The 23622-nt window shown below is 43.0% G+C and overlaps 1 protein-coding gene across 1 annotated transcript in view; it reads right to left on the bottom strand.

The window, feature by feature from the left end:
- PAK5 (p21 (RAC1) activated kinase 5) overlaps positions 1–23622 on the bottom strand; it is a 97545-nt gene that overhangs the window by 22944 nt on the left and 50979 nt on the right. Inside the window, exons 2-3 of the mRNA XM_022556452.2 lie at positions 21693–22478; positions 912–1403 (exon numbers count right to left, since the gene is read on the bottom strand). Of these exons, the coding sequence (XP_022412160.2) occupies positions 912–1403; positions 21693–22478 (1278 nt within the window). The remainder of the gene's footprint in view (positions 1–911; positions 1404–21692; positions 22479–23622) is intronic.

The raw sequence follows: 23622 nt of genomic DNA, 5'->3' as shown, positions 1-23622 counted from the left end.
TGAGTTTAGTTGAATGTTTGGGGGGATGTGATCAGATATCCCATAGGTTACTTTTAAAACACATTGTCCACACTCTGCTATTGGGCAAAAGTGTCACCAACTCAAGGTAAGTGAGTCTCAGAAGTGACTGAAGTAAACAGTTATTAGGGCTGGGGCCACATGACACCAATCTAACTTCTTGGGAGGTCTAGGCTGAGTCTGAAAGAGTTTGTGCTGAATACAAAGGATAAGTCTTGAAGGTAAAAACATTATGACTTAGGCATTAAAAGGCCAACTTGTGTCTGCTTGCTGGAGAGAGCATCCAGGAATTGCCATCCTGTGGCCGCTTCTGGTGATATTTTCAGAATGAGTGCTAAATAATAAATTATACAGTTGTTTAAGTTATATTTTCCCTGTCTGTTCTGGCATTGTGGTTTGGAAATAAGTTCCAGAAATCAGGAGCTGTGGACTGGGAAGAAACTGAATCCCACTCACCCCATGCTCTCTGTGAGGTTTGGAGCATGGAAAAGAAATGAACACCTATGGGAGTTGGAGCTGGGTGGAGCCTTCACATAAGCCATCACGGAAGAGGGTCCAAAGTCACAGCTGATTGCATTGTTACAGCTGTATGAACCTACTGACCCCGGTTTAGTAACATAACCTGATGCTAGGTTTCCTTATTGCTAAATGGAGATAACATTTTTCTGTCTATGGCTATTGTGAGAATCAAACCAGACCAATGCTTAGCACAGTGGCTGATCCACAGGAAGTACTTCATAAAGAGGCAGCCATACAGGCATAGAAAAAGGGATGCTATTTTTGTATTTATATTTTCTGTGTTTTCTAATGTCCTAAAATGTATATGTGTTATTTCTGAAATGGGAAAGAAATGTTACATAGGACAGAAAGGATGATCCGAACACACCATCTACCTCATTAAAAAGCAGCTCTCGTCTCTGTTGTTTTCGGAGGTCCATTTTCTTCACGGCGACTTGCTTCCCCGTGTGTTTCTCAGTGGCGATGCACACAATGCCGGTTGACCCTTCCCCGATTTTGATAAAGTTGTCCAAATATTCTCTGGGGTCTCCTGGGCTGACCACCAGCTGCAGGGCTGCCCGGAACTGTTCGTGGGACACCCTGGAGGGCTGCTGGTCTGAGGAGGAGCCCCAGCTGGGTGGGGGGTAGGTGCTAGATGAGATGCTGAGAGAGCTCAGGTAAGAAGCTGTGGAGATGTACTGCGAACTGGTCTGGAGGGAGGGGTGGTGGTACAGGGTGGCTGTGTGGTACCCAGATGGGTACTGGTGGCTGCTTGAGGAATAGCCTGCTTTGCTTTGACTTTGAGGTAGTTTGGCAGGGCCCCTGGGGTAGGTGTCGGACCCTGACAGTGGAGGGCTGAGGACCACCTGTGCTCGATCATAATCCACCTGGGAAGACAGACACAGATGGAGAAATTCACACGCTACATCTGAATACCATAGCCATCACACAGCTGGTCCAAATGATGAGCACCACTGCACAACCCACTCGTGGGTGAGACTTACCTCGTGGGGTCCCAGGATGCATCGCTTCCACCCTTTATCTGCCCTCCGACCTCCCCATCCTGCCTATTTCTTCCTCCTTCCCTAATAAAATCCCCAGAAGTAGACTCTGAGACCTGGATTAGAATGCAAGTAGTAGGAGGTGATCCCAGGAGTTATGAAGGGGAAAACGCCAATACAGTAAGTCCCCTACATACGAATGAGTTCCATTCCGAGATCGTGTTCATAAGTCCAATTTGTTTGTAAGTCCAACAGAGTTAGCCTAGGTACCCAACTAACACAATCGGCTATATAGTACTGTACTGTAATAGGTTTATAATACTTTTTACACAAATAATACATAAAAACAAACAAAAAATAAACATTTTTCATCTTACAGTACAGTACCTTGAAAAGTACAGTAGTTACAGTACAACAGCTGGCACACAGGGGCTGGCATCGAGTGAACAGGAAAGAAGGGTTACTGACTGGAGGAGGGAGAGGAGGTGGGAGATGGTAGAGCTGAAGGATCGTCAGCAATAGGAGATGGAGGGCAAGCTGCAATTTCACTCACGCCTGATGTGGATGACACGGGTTCTGGTTCCTTGCTGGATTCAATTCTACCTACCGTCTTGAAAAATAAACGATCCAGTGATGTCTGGGTAGTAGCTCTTTTTTCTCATCTTAGATGACGCGGTAGCACTGGATTGCATTCTGAGCGGCTGCTGCAACTTTGGTGTACCATTCTATGTTCGGGTCCTGTGTCTCAAAAACTAACAGTGCCTCCTCAGATTAAGAAAATCCCCTTGCCATTTCCTGCATCATGAAACTCTTCAGTTCTTCAGTTACTTCTTCCTCTTGTCTCTCTTTGTCATTTCTCTGGGCCTCCAATTCCATAAGGTCTTCATTAGTAAGCCCCTCATGTTGCACAGCAAGAAGTTCAATGAAGTTGTCCTCTTGCAGATCTAGCTCCAGCTTCTCACTGAGGGTCACTAAGTTGCTGAAAACCTCTTTGGGCTCCTCATCCACATTCTCAAATCCATGAAAATCGTGAACAAACTGTGGGCAAAGGCTCTTCCAAACCCCATTCATGGTGACAGCTGTAACCTCACGCCAAGCAAAGTTAATGTTTTTTATGGCCTTGTAGATGTTAAAGTCCTTCCAAAATTGTTGCAGGGTTGTTCCTGATTCATCACTCGCCTTAACTGCCTGACAAAAAGTGTGACGTACATATTTCTTGAAAATCACAATAACTCCCTGGTCCATGGGTTGGATGAGCGACATAGAATTTGGTGGCAGATGCACTACTTTGATGTTGGGGTGAAAGTCGTCCATGAATGGGGGGCGGCCTGGAGCACTGTTGAGAAGCAAAAGAATGTTGAATGGGACATCTTGCTCCAAGCAAGATTTCTCTACCTCCGGGATAAAGTGGTGGAAAAATCAGTCCTGGAAAATGGCGTGTGTAACCCAGGGTTTGGGGTTACTCTTCCACACAACAGGAAGGGAGCCCTGGGCTATGTTTTTAAGGGCTCTTGGGTTCTCTGAATGATAAACTAAGACAGCCTTCAGCTTCATATTGCCGAAAGCATTGCCACCAAACAACAGAGTTAGCCAGTCCTTTGCTGCTTTATAACCTGGCATCAACTTTTCTTTCTTATTGATGTAACTTTGGTCTGGCGTCCTTCTCCAGTACAGTACTGTCTCATCCACATTAAGAATCTGCTAGGGGAAATATGCTCCTTCATCAATAATTTCTCAAAGTGTTTTAGGAAATTCCCAGGCAGCTACCACATCTGCACTTGCTGCCTCGCCACTTACCTTTACGTTGTGAAGGTTGGCTCTAGCCTTGAACCAATGAAACCAGACGTGGCTGGCATTAAAAGATGCGCCCTCTGATTCTTCACTGTGTTTCTTCTTCAAGTCTTCATAAAGGCTTTTGGCTTTCTCTTGAATCACCATTAAGCTGAGCAGGACTCGACACTGATGCGATCCTGCATCCGCACACTGAGAAGTTTCTCCATCTCCTCCGCCACTTTTCGACGCTCCTTCGATATTACTGGCGACATCAGCAGCACAGCAGACTTCACGTGTCCCATGATCTTGTCCTTGTTCTTCAGAATCATGCCAATGGTTAAACAATTCATGTTATAAGAACTAGCGGTGTCTACCATCTTATTTTGCCTCGCTTCACTCAATTATTTTCACTTTTGTTTCCATCGTTATCGCTTGGCGCTTCTTAGCAGTACCAGCTACATCACTGCTGCTTTTACACTTGCTTCTGGACATCCTGGGCTTGAAATAAAGATACTGTACAGTACAGTACACAAAAGCACAACCACTTGTAGAGGATGTATGCATGTGACAATGTGCACCAGACATGTGAACTAACTTACGTGACTGGACATACGAATGCACGTTCACATCTTTGAAAGCTCACAACTTGAAGGTTCGTATGTAGGGGACTCACCAAATACGTAAAAGGGGCAACCTAACTCCCTGTGCAAAGCAGCTTTTCGGACAATAAGATAAACACATACAAATCAGTATAAATGTATAATGTTTGAGAAAATCCAAAATCTGCAGGGCTGTGTGTGTGAAAGAGAAATCTGCTCAGCCCTTAAAAGGATTCAAGGCAAGAACATTCTACTCTGATTGTGAAGAGTGGATTGAGGGAACTTAGTGGAGAGGATGGGGAGGACACACAGGGCAGGGGTGGGGGAAGCCAGTGAGGGGCTGCCATGACACTAGGTGTAAGTTCCAGCAATCACTCTCTGGAAAAGTCAGGAAGGAGCTCTGGTCACCCGTGGAATGACTGAGGTCAGGGATGGTGAATATACCACATCATACCACGCTCGCCTCCTTGCCCAAAGCAGAAAGTGCTAATAGATGAATACACTCTTTTGTGTAAGATCCTGATGATAACGAGAGTGTTGGATACATAGAAGGTGTTTGAAAAAGATTCATTGATTGGACCTCCAGCTCCTTCTTAACACAGAGTCCCAGGAAGTCTCTTCCACTCTACCAGGATGTACATGGAATGACATTTACACGCCCACTCCAAGGATCCAGATTTGCTCTAAAATGATGGTTGCTGGCTACACATGACTATTTAATTAAAATCAATAGAAATTAAAAGTTAAAATAAAAAAAATCCTTTCCTCACTCATATTAGTCACATGTTAGGTATTTAAGAGTTACCACGTTGGACAAGATATAAAATATTTATAGAACATATAGAATATTTCCACCATCGCAGAATGTTCTATCGGGTGGCACTGTTCTAGTTGAAGTCATTGCTCCCACGTGGTCCATTCATTCATTTGTTTAGTGCACAGATTAATATTTAAGCAACCATTATGTGCTAGGCACCATTTCAGGTGCTGTGGGAAGGTCCAGCAATAATCATAATGGATGGTATTTCTGTTGTCCTGGAGTTGACATTCTAGAGAAGGAGACGGATGATAAACAAGAAAATCAATAAATATACAGTATGTGGTCCAGTAGTAATAGGTGATATGAAGAAAAATAAAGCAGAACAAGGGGATTGAGAATAACAAGGTGCCATCTTGCATGGGATGGCCAAGGAAGGCCTTTCTGAGAGGTGTAACATGAGCAGAAACCTGGCTGAAGTGCGGGAGCAAACCCTGTGACTGTGGGGGGCAGGGGTAGTCCAGGCAGAGGGCCCAGCACACGCAGGATTCTGAGGCACACACAGGCTTGAGGAACAGCTTGGAGGCTCTCCTGGTGCAGAGAGGAGGCAGTTTGGAAAGACAGAGAGAGAAGTGGTGAGGGGGCAGATCATACAGACCACGGCAAGGATGCTGGCTGTTGCTGAGGGAAGTGGGAGCCACTGGAGGTTGCTAAGCAGAGGACAGTGATATGAACTTGACTCTCTGGATGCTGGAGAAGAGGCTTTGGTGGCAAGGGTGGAAACAAGGTTGCCAGTTAGCTTACTGCAGTCAATATGGGCAGAGATGAGGGTGGGTGCTCTAGATGGGGTGAGAAATGGGATCCAGAGTAGAGTCTGAAGATGGAGCTGATCCAATTTTCTGATGGATTGAATATGAAGGAGAAGAATCAAAGGTGACTCCCAGGATATTATGCTGAGGAGCAAGCCACTTAATAATATGAGGAGCATAGGGGCAGGAGCAGGCTTCTCAGCTGTGAATCAGCCTCCAAGATGGTTCCCAGTGATTCCTGCCTCCTGACATGAATGTGTAGTCTCCTCCCCCATTGTATCAGGTTGATCTGTGAGCAAAAGAATATGGTGGAAGTAATAGTAAGTGTCCTCTGAGGCCAAAAAAAGACATTGTGGCTTCTCTGCCTTCTCTCTTGGATTGCTTGCTCTGGCTTTCTCCAGCTGCCATGTCGTGAGGACACACCAAACCCTATAGAGAGGTCCTCCTGCCAAGAGCCAGCTAGAAACTGAAGTCTGCCACTAACAGCCATGTGCGCCATCTTGGAGGTGATCCTCTGGCCCCAGTCAAGCCTTCAGATGATTGCAGCCCTGCTGACCTCTTGACTGCAACCTCATGACAGACTCAAGGTCAGAATCACCTAGTTAAGCTAGCCATGGAAACCCACAGAAACTGTGTGAGGTAATAAATGTTCATTGTTGTTTTAAGCCATTAAGTTTGGGGATGATTTGTTACACAGCAATAGATAACTAAAACATAGGGTGAAACCCAGAGTTCCATCATGGCCACATTAAGTTTGAGAGAGCTATTAAGCATCCAAGCAGAGATGCCGCTTAGGTGACTTAGACATGACTCCAGTCCACAGGAAAGTTGACATTAAAGACATGAATCTGAGAGTCATCAGTATTTAGCTGGTGTTAAAAGCCATGGTGTTGAATGTGTAAGAGAAAATCCAAGGACTACAACATCTAGAGACTAAAAAGAGGAGAAGGAGCTTGCAAAAAGGAGCAGAGAAGGAGTGGCCTGTGATGTAGGAAAGAAACTAAGGGATTAGGATGTCCTGGAGCCCAGGAAGGAAAGTATTTCAAGAAGGAAGGAGTGATGAACCACATCAAATGCCACGGAGAAGTGAAGTTGGATGCAGCATGTTGCTCGTTGCATCTGGCAACATGGTGGTCATCTGGCAGAAGGAAGGTGTCTGAACCTCTGGTCCCTTGCACAGCATGGACAGATGCCTCTTCAACAAGTCAGGGAGCAAGATCTGCACACAGCAGCCTCCTGAAAATTGCCATGGTACCATTCTCAGTTGTGCACTGTCCATTGGCTCCCAGATCACACTGCTGGCCTCCTGTACTGCTGCGCTCAGACAGTCTAGCATCAGCCAGCAGGGGCCCGTGTCCTGCTAAGCCAGGGCCCTGGCCTGATTGCAGAGCAGAGAGAACATATTTGAAGGACATATTGAGGGCGGAATATTGATTCTAAAGACTTGAGTCAAATCATTTAGCCTCTCTCAACCTCAGTTTCCTCATCTGTAAAATGAGGGTCATCACACCTCCCTCATGGGGTTTTTATGAGGCTTACCTGGGGGAATCCTAGAGCAGCCTGGTGTTTAAGAAAAGACTTTGGACTCGAAAACTTCTTCTGCCATTTACAAGTTGTACGACATTGGGCAAGTTATTTCAACTCCTGTGCTTCAGTTTTCTCACTGGTAAAATGAGAGCAATAATAATAATACCTACCAAATGATGATAATAATACCTATCTCCTTAGGTCACTGTGAACTCTAAGGAACTGAATACAGATCAAAGGGTTTGAACAGTGACTGTCCCATACAGTCTGCTAACTCATTCTGGGTGGTGTTATTATATAAAGTGCTTAGCACAGTAGCAGGAATATAAAATAAAATAATAAATAGTAACTACAGTGGTGATAAGACTAGTGAGCATTTACTGAATATGTACGATATACTGGGAGCATATATACTCCCATACATTAACCTTCTAACACAATCAAAGTGTCCCTAATTATAATACATTCAGCACTGTATTATAATTAAAATGCTACATTTGACATCAAGCTGATTTTTGTCTAAGGCCCTGGATTTGTGCCATACACAAGGAAAACTGGCATGTGTATGTGCTGGGCTGGTGGGGAGACGAATGTCAGTGTAAATTAAATAATTCAATTCTTCCTTTAAATTAAGCCAGGTTAGCCAAGCCCAGTCTAGTCACAAGGCCAGTGTGTGAGGGCAAGCAGGGTCTGTGACTTTTACTTTTGAAAGTGTGTCCTGGGAGCCGCCACATGCCATCATCTCCTGGTGTCCTCCTGGGAGGATCTCCTCCTGTAGTTTAAGTGAAACTGAATTCATTCCCCGCAAGCATGTATAACTGGTCTCTGAAAAAACGTCAGAAATAAAAGGCTGTTTCCTGTAGGAATCACATCCGGACACTGCTCTTCCTTATCAGAGTCTACTCTTCACGGCTGGCATGATGCATCAAGAAAAGGATGCTGGGGTTTCCCTGGTGGCGCAGTGGTTGAGAGTCCGCCTGCTGATGCAGGGGACGCGGGTTCGTGCCCTGGTCTGGAAAGATCCCACATGCCATGGAGGGGCTGGGCCCGTGAGCCATGGCTGCTGAGCCTGTGCGTCCGGAGCCTGTGCTCCGCAACGGGAGAGGCCACAACAGTGAGAGGCCCGTGTACCGCAAAAAAAATAAAAAAAGAAAAGGATGCTTGTACCCGGCCTTACATTTAGGTCTTTAATCCATTTGGAGTTTATTTTTGTGTATGGTGTTAGAGAATGTTCTAATTTCACTCTTTTACATGTAGCTGTCCAGTTTTCCCAGCACCACTTATTGAAGAGACTGTCTTTTCTCCATTGTCTATTCTTTTGCCTCCTTTGTCTTGTAAATCAACCATACTCCAATATAAAATAAAATTAAAATTAAATTAAAATATAATTAATTAAAAAAAAAGAAAAAGAAAGCAAAGGACGCTTGTCTGCACAAATGGGACAATTTCCAGTCAGACAGAATGCAGAGATGTTCAGTGCTAGCTAAACGTCTTTGATACTAGGTCTTGGAGATAAAACGGTGCCATTGTCTTTCATGGCTGCTGGGAAGAGGTGCAGACTCTTAAAAAAGCAATGGGTGAGAAGCAAACACTATCACAGGGGACAGTTTTTGGAACCAGACTCAAGGGATACCAGTCAAAAGACAATGGACTTTTGGCTCCAGTGAGAGAATGCATGGTCCTCCTTCTAGACTCCATCCCCTCAAAGAGATGATGGTGGACAAACAGCTGGCTTTGGGAAGGAGAAATTCATAGGTGACTTTGTTCTGGCCACCATCTTGCAGAACCATGGCTCTCAGTTGGGTTTTGATGACCCAAGGATTCCATGATGGTGACTATCGCTGGCCCACACGTTGGTGGCTGGCCTCATGATTTTTCACTCTAAGAGTCAAGCAGAAGGCAGTTAATCCCACTGTATTGATAAAGCTGAGGCTCTGGGAGGTGAAACTCTTCCCAAGCAATCCAAGGCCAACTGCCCCAAACCTCCAAGAAGATTACACAACCCGATTCTTTGGCTCCGGTCAGGCCTTCACCTCCAGTGGGAGGGTATCCATATCCCAGGTGCTGGACACAGTGGCACCACAGGCCTTCTTTCTTGCCTGCCTTGGCATTTCTTCCACTAGTTGTCACCTCCCTGGCCTACATAATCAAGGGTGGACATTCTCTCTGATAAAAAGTAGGGGTGTTTTACTGGGAGCAAAGTCGGGGCCCCTTCCATTAACCAAGTGCTCTGTTAGAAGCTTGTCTCACAGGAGTAACTCATACTGATGTTAATAATGATACTTGACATTTGCTGAGTGCTTCCCACGTGCCAGGGACTGTTCCAAGCATTTCATGTACATGGCTACATTTAAATCCCAAGTTACACAGTGAGATAAAGTCCTGTAATTGTTCCATTTTACAGAAAAGGAAACTGAGGCACCACAGGTTTAAGTAGTCGTGCAAAGGTCTCGAAGCTCCTAAGAAGTCGAGCTGGGGTTCAAATCCAGACAGTGTCACTTTAGAACATGGGTCCATGATACCTTCTCAGAGCTATTTTCAATGATGCAAAGGTAGACAGGGTCAGGACAGAGGTGGGCACAGTGTAGAGTGACTGCTACGGAGCTAAAGCCTGATTAGGGTGTTTCACTGGGGGCCCAGATGTCTGAGCAGCCTGAGGCCAAATGCAAGAACTGGGCCAGAAAATGATGGATGATAATGCCTGGGGGAGGGGGGTGAAAAGAAAAATTAAGTGTGTGTGGGGGGGGGGCGGCGGGGCTTGGCTTGGCTTATAGAAATCAGCTCAAAATATACAAAAAAAAAGAATAATCATCACAGCAAAATGAGTTGCTCATATATACATAATTCACTGCTTTCATTTTTACTTTGGCCAGAGCAGAATTTTGTGTTCGGCTGCAATGTCCAAACTTTCTTCTGTGTGTTTCTTCAAGAAAGAAAGCCCAAGCTTTCTTCTATAACATGGACTCCTGGCCCTTTTCCATGGCTCTTAAACTGTTATAATTATTTAATTATTCTATTCTAAATCATCTTTCCCATGATATCTTATAATTATAAATGGGTGAAACAAAAATGATGAATTTGTCCATACATACGGTTTTGTACATATATACATGTTTGTGTCTGTAGGAGAGACTTGCAGAAGAGTGAAGCTTGAACTGGGCTACCTTTTCTACAACCTGATTTACAAATATATTCTAGAACAAAAGGAGTACATTTGGAGTCCACGTGGGCAGGACTGTAGCATCTCAAGAGGGATGTAGGATTTTATAATCTAGTGAAACCACAATGTGGTGAAATTGGACCAGGGAAAGGTATAGATATTTAATAAGCGAGTCCAATGTGCCTCCCACCATCCGTGCCCCAAACCATTTCGAAAAGATCTATGCATATAGTTTACCTTCTAAGACCTTATTGCAAGGGCAGAGGGAGCAGGGGTGAAAAGCCACAAGGCAGGAGAGAAAACAATAAAGAGACACCAGAAAGCCTTCCCCCACTCCTCTAAAGAGAACAGTCCTGTGATTTTGTGGAAAAGTATCAATAGTTTCATACAAGTGAGACCATGGCCTGCATACTTTTAAGGGTGATCTCCATATGGCAAGATGTAATAAGAGCAGAACAGATTTATTTGTAAATTATTACCCAGGCTGATATCACCAGACTGCCAAACTGCTTAGTTGATGTCACAGGACCACTAATTGTCATTGGAAATCAGATACATTCTCAGAAGGAATTCTCGCTACAGGAATCTTTAAAAATACTGAAAAGACATAGAAACAGTCTTAGTTTCCTTCCTCTAAAATGGTTAATAACATATATTTGTTTTTTAGTTTCCCAATGCCTTTTAGAATTCAATATAAATTAAATCTTAAAGAAATGTGCTTTTTCATGTCTCTATTCAAACCCAATCAAAAAATAAGAAGGACCAAAAAAAAAAAACAAGCAGTACTATATGGGAATAAATAATCCTCAGTTAACAACTCAGCCAGATTCCCCTTCCACAATGAGCACATCTCCAAGGATAGGGCCAGTCACAGGCTTGTGATGTATCAAAATTATAAATAATTATAGCAATGAATTCATTTAATCAATCAATTTCACCAGTGGTGTGCTGGGGTGGACAGGGCATAAAACTCCACACAGCTATCAATTACTCTGATTATAGCTGGCTGTCAGCCAGAATTCCCCTGATCCATGTTAGTTAAATGCACAGTAGTCTGAATTTGGCAGTGTAATCAAGGACCTAACTGAACTGTGAAATTGAATTCTGCAGTAGAACATCATTTGACCATTTTATGCCAAGGCTAGAAAAAAAGGCTTGGTGGGGGGAGGGAGAGAGAAAGAAAAGAAGGAAAAAAACCCTGCGGCAGCATCTGTTTGTCACTGTGGCCTTCCATGCTGGTGACAGGGAGGCTGCGGCTGGATTGTGCTGGATGTGTGTGTGTGCACGGGCAGGCGTGTTGTAAGTCTGCGTCCACAGAATGGGGACTGCGGAAGTTTCCATGAAGGATGGTGTCTCTCTATCCACTCCTTGCAGTTATAGGGGATGGGAAGGCAGCTGGTTCCAGTGCCTGAGTGTGATGCTCCAATACACCTTTCAAAGCACAATAAAGCAGACACTGCTCATCCCCAAAATGAAAAGAAGCCAGACTGCGTGATGCTTGTTCTCCACAAATCAAATGCAGGATAAAAGTGAATCATAAGGCTCTGAGCAAGAAAAGGACATCTTAAATTGTCCTTACTTGACTCAGAGGGTAAGGTAACAGGACTAGGCTTGGCTTGGGGAAAGAAAAACGTCTGCTTGTAAGGACTCGGGAGAGAATCAGTACCTAGCTTTCTCTGTAGGGACATTTTAGAGATTGATAATTAGGGGAAGGGGATTCATTAAACCCTGTGACCTGCATCCCTCCTGTTATGCTCTGCAATCCCACAGCAGGACCACCACTGATGGCGGCCAGTCCCCACCGGCCTGGCCTGTGGTGGATGGGCTCCTGTGTCTCCATCCATGACTTTCCAGCCTCCACTTCCGCTGAAGTGACTGCTGACACAAGAGCTCCGATTACAGGATGGTAGGGAGTTGTTCCACCTCCAATGGCATCTTAATAAACAATAGCTACTGTCCCCGCTTGAGGCAAAACCATGCTCATTTTCCTCCGAATTACTTATGTTCATTTACAAAATGGAGTGGCCCTGTTTCAGAGCCTATTATATTGGCCGGATGACAAAGAGACACAGCACACACTTTGAGCTGGCACTCAATTTCAGTGAAAGAGGCACACATATCACAGCAGGCAGCAGTGGTCAAGAGCAGGGCCCAGTAGAACCTCAGGGATCAAGGTGTCTCCTTAAGGTGCTGGTGCAAGGAACTTGGGAAGGAGGTTCAGTTCTGGATGATCAGACACTTGCTGGGTTTCCAAACTGCATGTAGCAGAAAGCCATTCACCATATTTAGCATTTTTGCAGGAAAATCTCCCACACCGTGAGGCTGGATTCTTATTTAGGCATGTAGGAATTTACACCTTATGACACAAAGTTTGAAGAGTCCTGTACTTCCCTGCCTTACATAATGGATGGCAAACGCACACGGAGAGTTCTGACAAGTGGCTCATGAGCCCTACAAAGAGGCAAACCCTAGTTATTTGAAGAAATGAATCAATCTCCCATCAGCAGGCTCAAGGGGACAGGGTATTTCGGGCTCTCCCTCCACCTCCGAATCAGTATATCCAATTAACCCCCCACCATTGCTACTCCAAACTAAGGATGCATCCTCTATTCAAGAGCAGATTACTCTACACCAAGCTGATCTCCCTGTGCTATGTGGCTGCTTCCCACTAGCTATCTATTTTACATTTGGTAGTGTATATATGTCCATGCCGCTTTGTGACCACCTAGAGAGGTGGGACAGGGAGGGTGGGAGGGAGGGAAACGCAAGAGGGAAGAGATATGGGAACATATGTATATGTATAACTGATTCCCTTTGTTATAAAGCAGAAACTAACACACCATTGTAAAGCAATTACACTCCAATAAAGATGTTAAAAAAAAAAAAGGTAATATGGAATGGAGTGAAACAGGTGGGGGTATAGATAAAACACGACAGCCATCAGTTGGTAAATGTTAAAGCTGGATGAGTTCATGGGTATACAAGGAACACTCACAGTATTTTGTATACTTTTGTATATGTTTAAAATTTGTGATAATTGTTTAAAGACAAGACGACACTGTAGAAAACGGTTTGGCAGTTTCTCAAAGGTTAAGCGTAGAGCTACCGTATGATCCAACAACTCTGCTACTACCTATACTGCACATCTAAACGAACTGAAAGCAGGGATTTGAGCAAATATTTGTACACCAATGATCATAGCAGCATGATTCACAATAGCTACAAGGTGGAAACAACCCAAGTGTCAATTAACCGATGAATCACAAAATATGGTATATACACACAGTGGGATTTATTAAGTCAAAAAAGGAATGGCATTTTGTTACATGCTATAACATGGATGAACCTTGAAAACACTAGGTTTAGTGAAATAAGCCAGACATGGATAAATATTGTAGATTCCACGTACACGAGGTACCTAGAATAGGCAAATTCATAGAGACACAGAACAGAATAGAGGTTACTAAGGGCTGGTGGGAGGGGAAATGGGGTTGTTACTGTTTGACGGTTACAGAGTTTTTGTTGAGGATGATGAAAAAGTTTTGGTTATCGACAGTGATGATGGTTACACAACAATGTGACTGTATTTAATGCCACTGAACTGCATATTTATAAATGGTTAAAATAAATATGATTTATGTATATTTTACCACAATAAAAAAAAAAAAGAGCAGATTACTCTGACCCGTGATCTGTCACCGCCTGCAGGGACATGGTGGGGGGAAGGGGGCTGCACCTTTAGGGATTAGTTCACTGCTGTAGAATATGGTTCAAATGTGTCAGGGCCTCTAAGAGCACTGGGACAGACAATGCCAGGATAGATTCATTTCGTTTTTAATTTGGTAACGGGAAAACCCACTTATAATGACCAAAATACAATTTACTTTGAACCACAAGAACGTTCATGGGAAGAGGAGTTCATTCATAGGCAAATGATGCCTAAAGTCTCCATGAGAAGGGACAGATGTTAGAGATGTTGCTCTGAATCACCTCTTTGATGTTTTATGAGCCTTAATGAACATCTTGCAGGAGCCCATGTGTAAAGGAAGAAAAATCTATAGGCGATACTATCCATTGTTATATTAAGCACTTTTCTCTCTCCCCCTACCCCCCCTCTCAGATTTTGGACGCAGCCCATCAGATTTCAACAGCCTTGTCATTTCACTACCCATCAGGCCCTAAAGTGTCTCTGAAAAGTGTTCTGCTGGGATCCTTAGTAGATTAGGAGCTACAGTTTTGTTCCTGGAGCCTTGGTTGAATCTGGGTGTGACAAGTACCACAAAGAATGGTGAGACATTAAACTATTGATTCAGGAAGGCTGAGCACACTGGTTCAATTGCTTTTTCCTTCTAGGGAAAACAAAGTGAAGCCGAGCAGTGAAAATATCATTGCACTGGTGACTCCAGAAGGAAAGTCTAGGGAACCATGCCACTGTTTTTCTTGCATTCTCTCTCTTCACTCAGAACCCCTTAATATGCTAGCTATTTGGGATGACCTGGGCCCAGCTTTGGTCACTTTGCTGCTCTGTGCAGTGGGGATGAAGAGGGTAAGGTAGAGGGATTGGTTGGCAGGAACCATCACAACTATGCATCTATAGAGATGATGGCTCTTCCCTTAATGCTGCTAAATTTCTGTTCTCTCTTAGCAGCTGTCTTCCATAAGAAGTCTGAGAATGTCATTTCCATTCTGGAGAGTAGAGAAAGCACTGGGGTGGCAGGATTGGGGTCCTCAGGCCAGTTCAGTCACTAAGGCTCTGCATGACCTTGAGGAAGTCACACGGCTACTCTGGCCTTCCGTGACCCATATCTCTAAAGAGATGACAGTAGTAATTATAAGGCTGCATAGAGCGGCCATGAGGGCAGAGCCAGATAGAACCTGTCCCCATATTTTGAAAATATGTAAAAGATTGTACCGACAGGATGCTCCTGTGACTGGTGAGAGCAGATATGGTGACATGTTTTCCAACCAGAAATATTCCTGAGACTAAGGGCTGACACTGAGGGCTTGCCATGTGCTAACTCCTTTACATTTATTAACCTTTTTTTATCCTCAGGACAAGTTCGAAGTAGGTATTGAGACACCCTATTTACAGATGAATGAACTGAGGCACAGACAAGATCACACAGATAGAAAGTGCTGGAATCTTGGGGATCTGACTCTAGAACTTGTGCTCTTCAATGCCTTCTGTAATGGGTGAGAAAATCTGGTCTGTCTTTTATAAAATCAAATAAGACCATCACTCAAGGTACAGTGAGTGCATAGGAGAGACTCAGGGATCGCTACTCTTAATACTTCCTTTGCAGCCCATGGTCCCAGCTTTACCCACAAATCACAGTCTGCTGATGCTAAGGAGCTTCTTAGCAGATTCCAGCCTACCAAGAACAGAGAATAAAGTGCATTCCCATGCACCTCAAATCCACCTGTGAATCAGCACCCATTCTTTGTCAGCAAGGTGAGGGCTGCCTGCGGTGTGTGCATCTGGGCCCCAAGGCCTCATATCTATCTCTCTGCTCCTTGGTTTTCTTGGTGGAAATGGGAATGTTCTGGAATAGGTAGGCTTTAGAGTGAGACGGACCTAATTTTGGATCCTGGCTCAGCTGTTTGTCTTCACATCCTCGGGACGTCCGGAAAGATATAGTCTCTTTGAGTCTCAGCTTCTTCACTGTAAAAGGGAGATGATCTTGAATTCTTCCAGAGTTGTTGCGAGGACAAAATTGGGTCATGCTTGTAAAATGCCTAGCACAGTGCCTGGCACACAGTAACCTCCAGAGTCACATCACAGCTGTCATCCATCTACACACTACACACACAGACTGATGTATACAGAGGATGCATATTAATAATTAGGCTACTGTAATTATCAACTTATTTAACCTCACTCAACATCATAAGGCAGGGGCAGTCTTTATTCCCATTTCATAAAGAAGTAAGGGCACAGTTAAGCAGTTTATTCACCCAACTGTAAGTGGCAATATCAAGACTCAAACCCAGGGAGTTTATCTCCAGAACCTATAGCCTTGACTGCCAGAAAGCATTTGGGAAATGACAGCTAGAGAACAGTGCTTCTCAGCTGGAGTTGCTTCTGCTCCCCCTGTCCCATATGACATTGGGCGGTGTCTAGAGATATTTTGTTTGTTACAAGTGAGGGAGGGGTGCTACTGGCATTTGGTGAGTAGAGGTCAGGGATGCTGTTAAATATCCTACAGTGCATGGGATGCCCCACAACAATTACCAGGCCCAAAATGTCAATAGTGTCAAGGTTGAGAAATCCAGCTCTAGAATGGAACAGGGTGACACAAACCAAGGGGACTTTATTGCTGCAGGTGTTAGAAGGGGCTTGTAAGGAGCCAGGTTAAGGCGTGGCACCGCAGAAGCTATTCCTGTGCCATTGGGGATGTAGCCAATGTCCGGCTGAAGGGGTTGAGCCCAGAAAGCTGGGTCCCAGCTCTGCTCTGAGCAGACTGACTGGGCTGTTTCCTGAGCCTCTCAAAGCTCTGGTGTCCTCATCTGTTCAAAGGGGGCAGGAATTTACAGGACTGTGAGGCTCAACAAGGCAACACGGATCTGGCAACCAGCCAGCGTTTAGTGAACTGGCAGATCTGGGATGACGCTGGGGGCTTCTTGGCAGCTGGAGCCAGAGCAAGGGATGGATGTGCCAGGCCAGCACCAGACACCCAAGCCAACAGCCGCCTCATCCCTGGAAAGCATTGGCATGAGCAAAAGCAAATGCACTGGAACAGGGTCTCCAGCCAGTTTCCCTCCCTATAAGGCAGCCTTGTCTGCAGGGGAGAGTGGAAGCAGTCTCTCTCCATATCCGTTTTGGTAGTTCTGTGATCTGAATGGTGCTATATGGATATGGTTTGGGCTTTATCTTTCCCCCAAGGTTTCATCTGCTCAGCCCCAGCAAAAAAACATTTAAAAGTAAAGAGATGGATGCCAATATCTACAGATTTCATAACATCCTTTATTCCTGTCACACTAATGGGAAAGGTAGGTAGATAACATTGGAGGAGTTTTTTACTGTGGGTTAACATTTGTGAATTTTTTTTAATTTAAGCCAAAATGTAAAGCTGGTGTCACACACACACACACACACACATACACACACACACACACACACACACACACACACACCCTCCTCATTTTTGCTCTATCTGGAAACTTACTCAAGTTTCATGCTTTCTCTTATTATTGTAGATGTGAACATTACCCACCAGTTTCTAGAATTTTCCATGAGCCAAAGCCCAATTATCTGAGTCATGATTGCTATTTCTTCTCTCAGCAGGAAATCCAAATGTGATTGGTAGATTTTTAAGAGTCTAGTTCTAAGGACACGGGCACCTAAGTCTTTTTAGAGAGATGTTATATTTCTAATCAAGTAAATGTTTTAATTACTAACAGGCCTCCTACCTCCTACGCTCCCACAAGACCTGCTCAGGAATTTCTCACGGGTCTCCTATGAAACATGGAGTAGCAGCTTACTCCTTTGGAGTTCTGATTATAAGGACTGAAAAACACTTGGTAGGAACTGTTATATATATATATATATTTTTTTTTTTTTCTGAGCCACAATAGTAGCCAAATAGCCAAATATAAAGCAGGTCTGCTTTGTCTTATATTTGGAAGTCTGAAAGAAGAGGGAATCAGTGAAGAATTAAGCAATCTATCCCCTCCCTCCCTCATTCCTCCCATCCTCTTCCTATTCCTCCACTTAACCTAAAGTTTTGGTGGCCACTGGGACCTCTCATGGGTTTTATTGGCAAATGCAGTTGAACCCCTAAAACTACATATGCCAATATAATGGGAAAAATACTGAACTGGGAGAAACTGCAGACCTAGATTCTTGTTCTTCTTTTGCAACCAACCAACTGTGAAACCTTAAGTGTGACATGTGACTTTCTGGACCTCACTTTCGCCTTCTGTGAAATGAGTAGGCAAGGGATGCTGGTGGTTATATTAAATCTCAAATGCCTCTAGGGATTAGGCTAATGGGAAAAATTAATGAAGTGGGCTGGGCAGAGCCTGTCCCTTGTAATGGGGCAGCTTTTACCTCTAGCCAATTCTATTTCCAATGCTATGTGAAAATGTGGGCCCAGGGATAACAGGTTGTCCCATTTTTCGTAAGAGAAATCTGAGACCCAAAAGCTGAGAATTCTAAGTGAAATATCTTGATTTTTCAGATGTTGAAAATGACTATTGGGTGACTAAACATGTCAATGGGCCAAATACAGCTCCATGACTGAAAGGTTAAGGCCTCTGGACACAATTTTCTCGATGACCATGACCTAAAACAGCTCCCAACAATAAGCATTCAAATATGCAATACACACAAAATCATATTTGACCCTGAACAGCCAAAGCAATCCTGAGAAAAAAAGAACAAAACTGGACGCATCTCATTTCCTGATTGCAAACTATATTACAAAGTTATAGTAATCAAAACAGTATAGTTTTGGCACAAAAACACACTTAGATCAGTGGAACAGAATAGAGAGCCCAGAAATAAACCACACATATATGGTCAAATAATATTTGACAGAGGAGACAAGAATATACAATGGGGAAAGGATAGTCTCTTCAATAAATAGTTCTGGGAAAACTGAATAGTCATGTGTAAAAGAATGAAACTGGACCCCTATCTTAAACCATACACAAAAATCAACTCAAATGGATTAAAGACTTGAATATAAGACCTGAAACCATAAAGTTCCTAGTAGAAAACATAGGAGTAAGCTGTTTGACATTGCTCTTGGCAATGGTCTGTTTTTTAGACTTGGCATTAAAAGCAAAGGCAACAAAAGCAAAAATAAACAAGTAGGATTAAATTAAACTAAAAAAACTTCTGCTCAGCAAAGAAAACCACCAACAAAATGAAAAGGCAACTTACAGAACAGGAGAAAATACTTGCAAATCACATATTTGACAAGGAGTTAATATCCAAAGTATACTGGGAAATAATAGTGAGGAATTCAGTAGTAAAAAAAAACACCATATTATCTAATTTAAAAACGAGCAAAGGACCTGAATAGACATTTTTCTGAAGAAAACATACCAATGGCCAACAGGTATATAAAAAAGTGCTCAACATCACTAATCATCAGGAAAATGCAAACAAAAACCACAGTGAGATACCACCTCACATCTGTTAGGATAGCTATTATTAAATAGGTAAGAGATAACAAATTCTGGCAAAGATGTGGAGAAAAGAGAACCCTTGTACACTGTTGATGGGAATGTACACTGGTACAGCCACAATGGAAAACAGTAAGGAAGCTTCTCAAGAAATTAAAAATAGAATTACTACATGATCCGGCAATCCCACTTCTGGGTATATATCCAAAGGAAACAAAATCATTATCTGAAAGAGATATCTGTACTCCCATGCCCATTGCACCATTATTAGCATAGATATGGTATGGAAACAGCCTATGTGTCCATCAATGAATGAATGGATAAGAAAATGTGAATCAAAGAAAAGAAAAAAAATATATATATATACACACAAAGGAATATTACTCAGCCTTAAAAGAGAATGAAATCCTGTCATTTGCAATAACATGGAAGGAGCTGAAGGGCTTCATGCTAAGTGAAATAAGCTAGATAGAGAATGACAAATACTATAAATGGCATCATTTGTATGTGGAATCTTAAAAAAACAAAGGAAGAAGTCAAACTCATAGAAACAGAGAGTAGAAAAGTGGTTGCCAGGGTCTAGGAGATGGGGAAAAGGAAGAAGTTGGTTAAAGGTTACAAACTTTCAGCTATAAGGTCTGAGGATCGAATGTATAACATGGTGACTATAGTTGATAACACTACATTGTAGAAATCTGCTGAGCAAGTAGAACCTAAATGTTCTCACACATAAACAAAAAGGTAAACATGTGAGGTGATGAATGTCTTAACTCAGTGAGGGAAATCCTTTCACAATGTATATCAGTTCATCATCTTGTACACTTTAAATATCTTATAATTTTGTCAATTATACCTCAGTTAAGCTGAAAAGAATCACATTCTTTATTCCTAAAGTAACCACTGATGTTCAAAAACCAGAGAGTGTAACTAGATTCAGCTACAGAATGTACTCGTTCGCTTAGCTCACTCTAGAACTATTAAGAGGTTCCTTTGGTTGAGTGATGTGCACAGTAAATCGAATAAATGATCTCATGCATCATGACACATGCAGATGGCTTCTTATAACTTTGTCTTTTGGTTAGTCAGACAGACTTATTTCCAACCATTGCCCCGGCAAGAACATAGGAAGAAAAGGCAGCCATGATACCCTGATCATGGGGATTCAAATAAATAACACAGTGAGATGGAAAACATTCTCAATATTTAAATTTTAACTGGCAGTGCATATTTCAGGTCTTTATTTCCTCAAGATTTATTTTTAAGTTTATATATTGGGAACTAAAGTGATAACTTTTTGCTTTCTCTAAAGTATGGCTTAGTATGACTAAGTATGGCTTAGTCACTCCCAGCATGTCCCTAAAAGACTTCAACATCTTAGATTGGGTTTATGAGAAATAATGAGCAAAGGAAAAATACTGGGTGTTGACAATCAATCAAACAGATGATTCAGGCAGGCTTGCCTTCCAGGGTTTGCTATGCAGCCCATCAAGCAGTTGAAGGGACAGTATTCGGTGAAAGGTCCACGATCACGCTTCAAGAAGTCAAGTCTCCCTCAACTGGTCTGAGACCTCTGAAATCTAGAGCCCACTGCCAGACGTCCCATTTTCAATTTGCTGTAGAGGAGAGGCAGCAAAAACGTTTCTAAGTTACTCCGGGAAAATAAACCCCTGGCACAGTTTCCAAGGCATTTTTGCAAAGTCAGTAACTCCTCCAACAGCCGTTCCCAAACTCTGGGATATCATGGACCAGCCACATTTCAAAGCAAATTTGCTGCAGCTAACATTAGAAAGAAAAATTATCAAGAGAGGAATTACAATAAGACAAAAAAACAATAAAAAGCACACCAAAGAAGGCCCAGCAACCAGATTCCATCTATTATCCCAAAGTTTCATACGAAAAAACAATGACATTTGAATACTAAACTAGTAGAAAGAACATACTCTCAAAATGCAGGACCATCTCTTGAGTTGAACACAATTAACTTTATTAAAAACTTACCACGTTATCCTGACTTTTTTCCCCCTGTCCACAGTTCCACGTAAACATTACCGGAATGCACGAACCACTGTTATTCTACCTAATGGTCTACAACTGTATACTCCTTAACACAGGACTTAGTGCCATGTGAGCACATAGCATTTATCATTAGTATATCAGAATATCTTTCAAATACATAATTTTTTTGGCTTTTAACCAGAAACCTTGTAGGAGCTCCTAAAAGGCTTTGATTTTAATGAATAAATGTGCCTTGCCCTAAATTCTCTGCCCTTGGGGCTCGTGGGTGGAAATCAGGTAGAATTTTGATAGAGATTCTCAGTTATAGACAAATCAGCACTCTAGAATCTATATAAGAAGGTCATGGGAGCACACCTTTGTGGAGACCCCACACACCAGAAGGAGGGAGGTGGTGGACGTTACCTTTGGAATGCACATTGTGGGCTCGGACAAGCGAGGGTAGGTGTAGGAGCTGTAGGAGTGTCCTTGAGGGTGGGTTTTAAATGCACTTGCTCCGAAGGGCATCATGGGTTCCTGGAGCCCGGAGCCTGACCGTGACCTCTGCCGCATGGCGGGCTGAGGGCTTGTCTGACTCAGGTATGATGACTTTGGCCTCCTGTCATAGTCATCCAGGCTGGGTCCCCACTCACTTTCGCTGTACGCCAGGCTCTCCTTGGAGCACCCACTGGTCCCTGCAGTTCTAGAAGGCGTGAATTGGAATGGATAATCCAGAGGGGAGCTGCTTGAGGCTCGCTGGTACCCCCATTTGAGGTCACTGTACTCACTGGGTTTGCTCAGTGAGTCCAAGTGTGTGTGATAATCAACAGGAAACCTGGCTCTGTTGGATTGCAAAGGCTTCATCTCAGAGTAGTAGGCTTCCCCATGTTGCATTTTCATTACGTGCCCATTTTGCTTGGCCGAGTGGCTGCCTTTATAAAACGGGTCCAAATCATCTCCATAGAGACTCTTTTCTTTGTACTTTTCCATCGCATAGTCAGCAGTGGTATCAGATTCGCTGGAATACTGTGAGAAGGTGAGGAATCCATTTTCTTCCCGATGGCCTTGACCATGGCTGGAGGCTCCCTGGTCTGGGGTGGGCGGGCTTTCCTTCCTTAGGGAGTTGGAGCGGGTCACAGAGATGTTGTCGAAATCCTCCAGAAGGCCATTGATGGAGGTTTCCTTGCAGGGTTTGTTTCCTCTAACGATTGTCTGGGAATAAGAAAGGGAACACTGTTTAAAGAAAACATTTAATGCTTTCAAATTGATGGAAGAATCCCACCCCGAATCCATCCAATTTAAACCACAGAGGAAAATAGGCCCCAGGAACATTTCATTAAAAAAGATAAAAGAAAAAAAAGTCTGTTGGTTGATTTGACTGGTGAAATAAATCAAATATAAACCATAATCTCAAACTGCAAATTCTTCCTTACCTATCTCAATAGAGAGATCAAACATCAAAAAACCATTTAGAAGACTATATATAGGATATCATTGTCTTATTTGCCAGTTCATTGTTCTTCCACTTAATAATAAACCCTAGCTATCCAACAATAAACTGATGACTATAATTCTAAGTCTATGACTCTTTTGTTATAAAAGGTATATTTATTTTTTATTTATATTTTACATTCGTCTTCCAGATTATTTGCAAAATCAAAAACATTGGTACTCGAATAGTAACATACTCAGAAAGAGGTGCACATTTTTATACCTTTTTATGGAAGACACATAGTAATTGAAGTTATCAGATTTTATAGAAGAGGAAGAAACTTTCTGAGCTGTAAATAGGGAACCGCATGAAGATTACTTGCATGATTTAATTTGTGATCAAATGTGATGTTCTTATTAAGTATATAACTGTAATGCTTTCTTGGCCACACTTCTGCGTATCATCAGTATCATCACTGCTGAATTTTGGATAGCTTGGTAATGATGTGCTTGTACCCGAATCTTAGTGACAAATTGCCAAGCGCAAATGTTCCCTTTAATGAGCCTAAATAACACTGGAATGAATAACAGGAACAGAAAGGAATCAGAAACTACTTACAAAACCAGTCAGCTGCGCCTTGACAATAACAAGGTTTGCAATAAAATGACGGGGGGTGGGGGTGGGGGTGGGGGTGGGGGTGGGGGGGGTGGATAAAAGAACAAAGAACAAAGTGTGACTGCAGACTTTGGGATTTCAAGAGAAAAACACCTTTGAGAAAGTAGCAAGGAGTTCAAAGCTATCTCAGTTAGAACAATAGATTTCAAACTGGAAGAAAAAGTCAAAGTTGTCCTAGAGCATATGTTTTTACAGATCAGTGCTTCTCCAACAATCCATAGTGAAAGACAAGGTTTGGTCTTTTTTCCC

The sequence above is a fragment of the Delphinapterus leucas genome, chromosome 15 (assembly GCF_059928025.1).
Source record: "Delphinapterus leucas isolate spDelLeu-1000000601 "Yukka" chromosome 15, BTC_Dleu_Yukka2, whole genome shotgun sequence".
NCBI lineage: Eukaryota > Metazoa > Chordata > Mammalia > Artiodactyla > Monodontidae > Delphinapterus > Delphinapterus leucas.
This window is presented reverse-complemented; position numbering and strand designations above follow the sequence as displayed.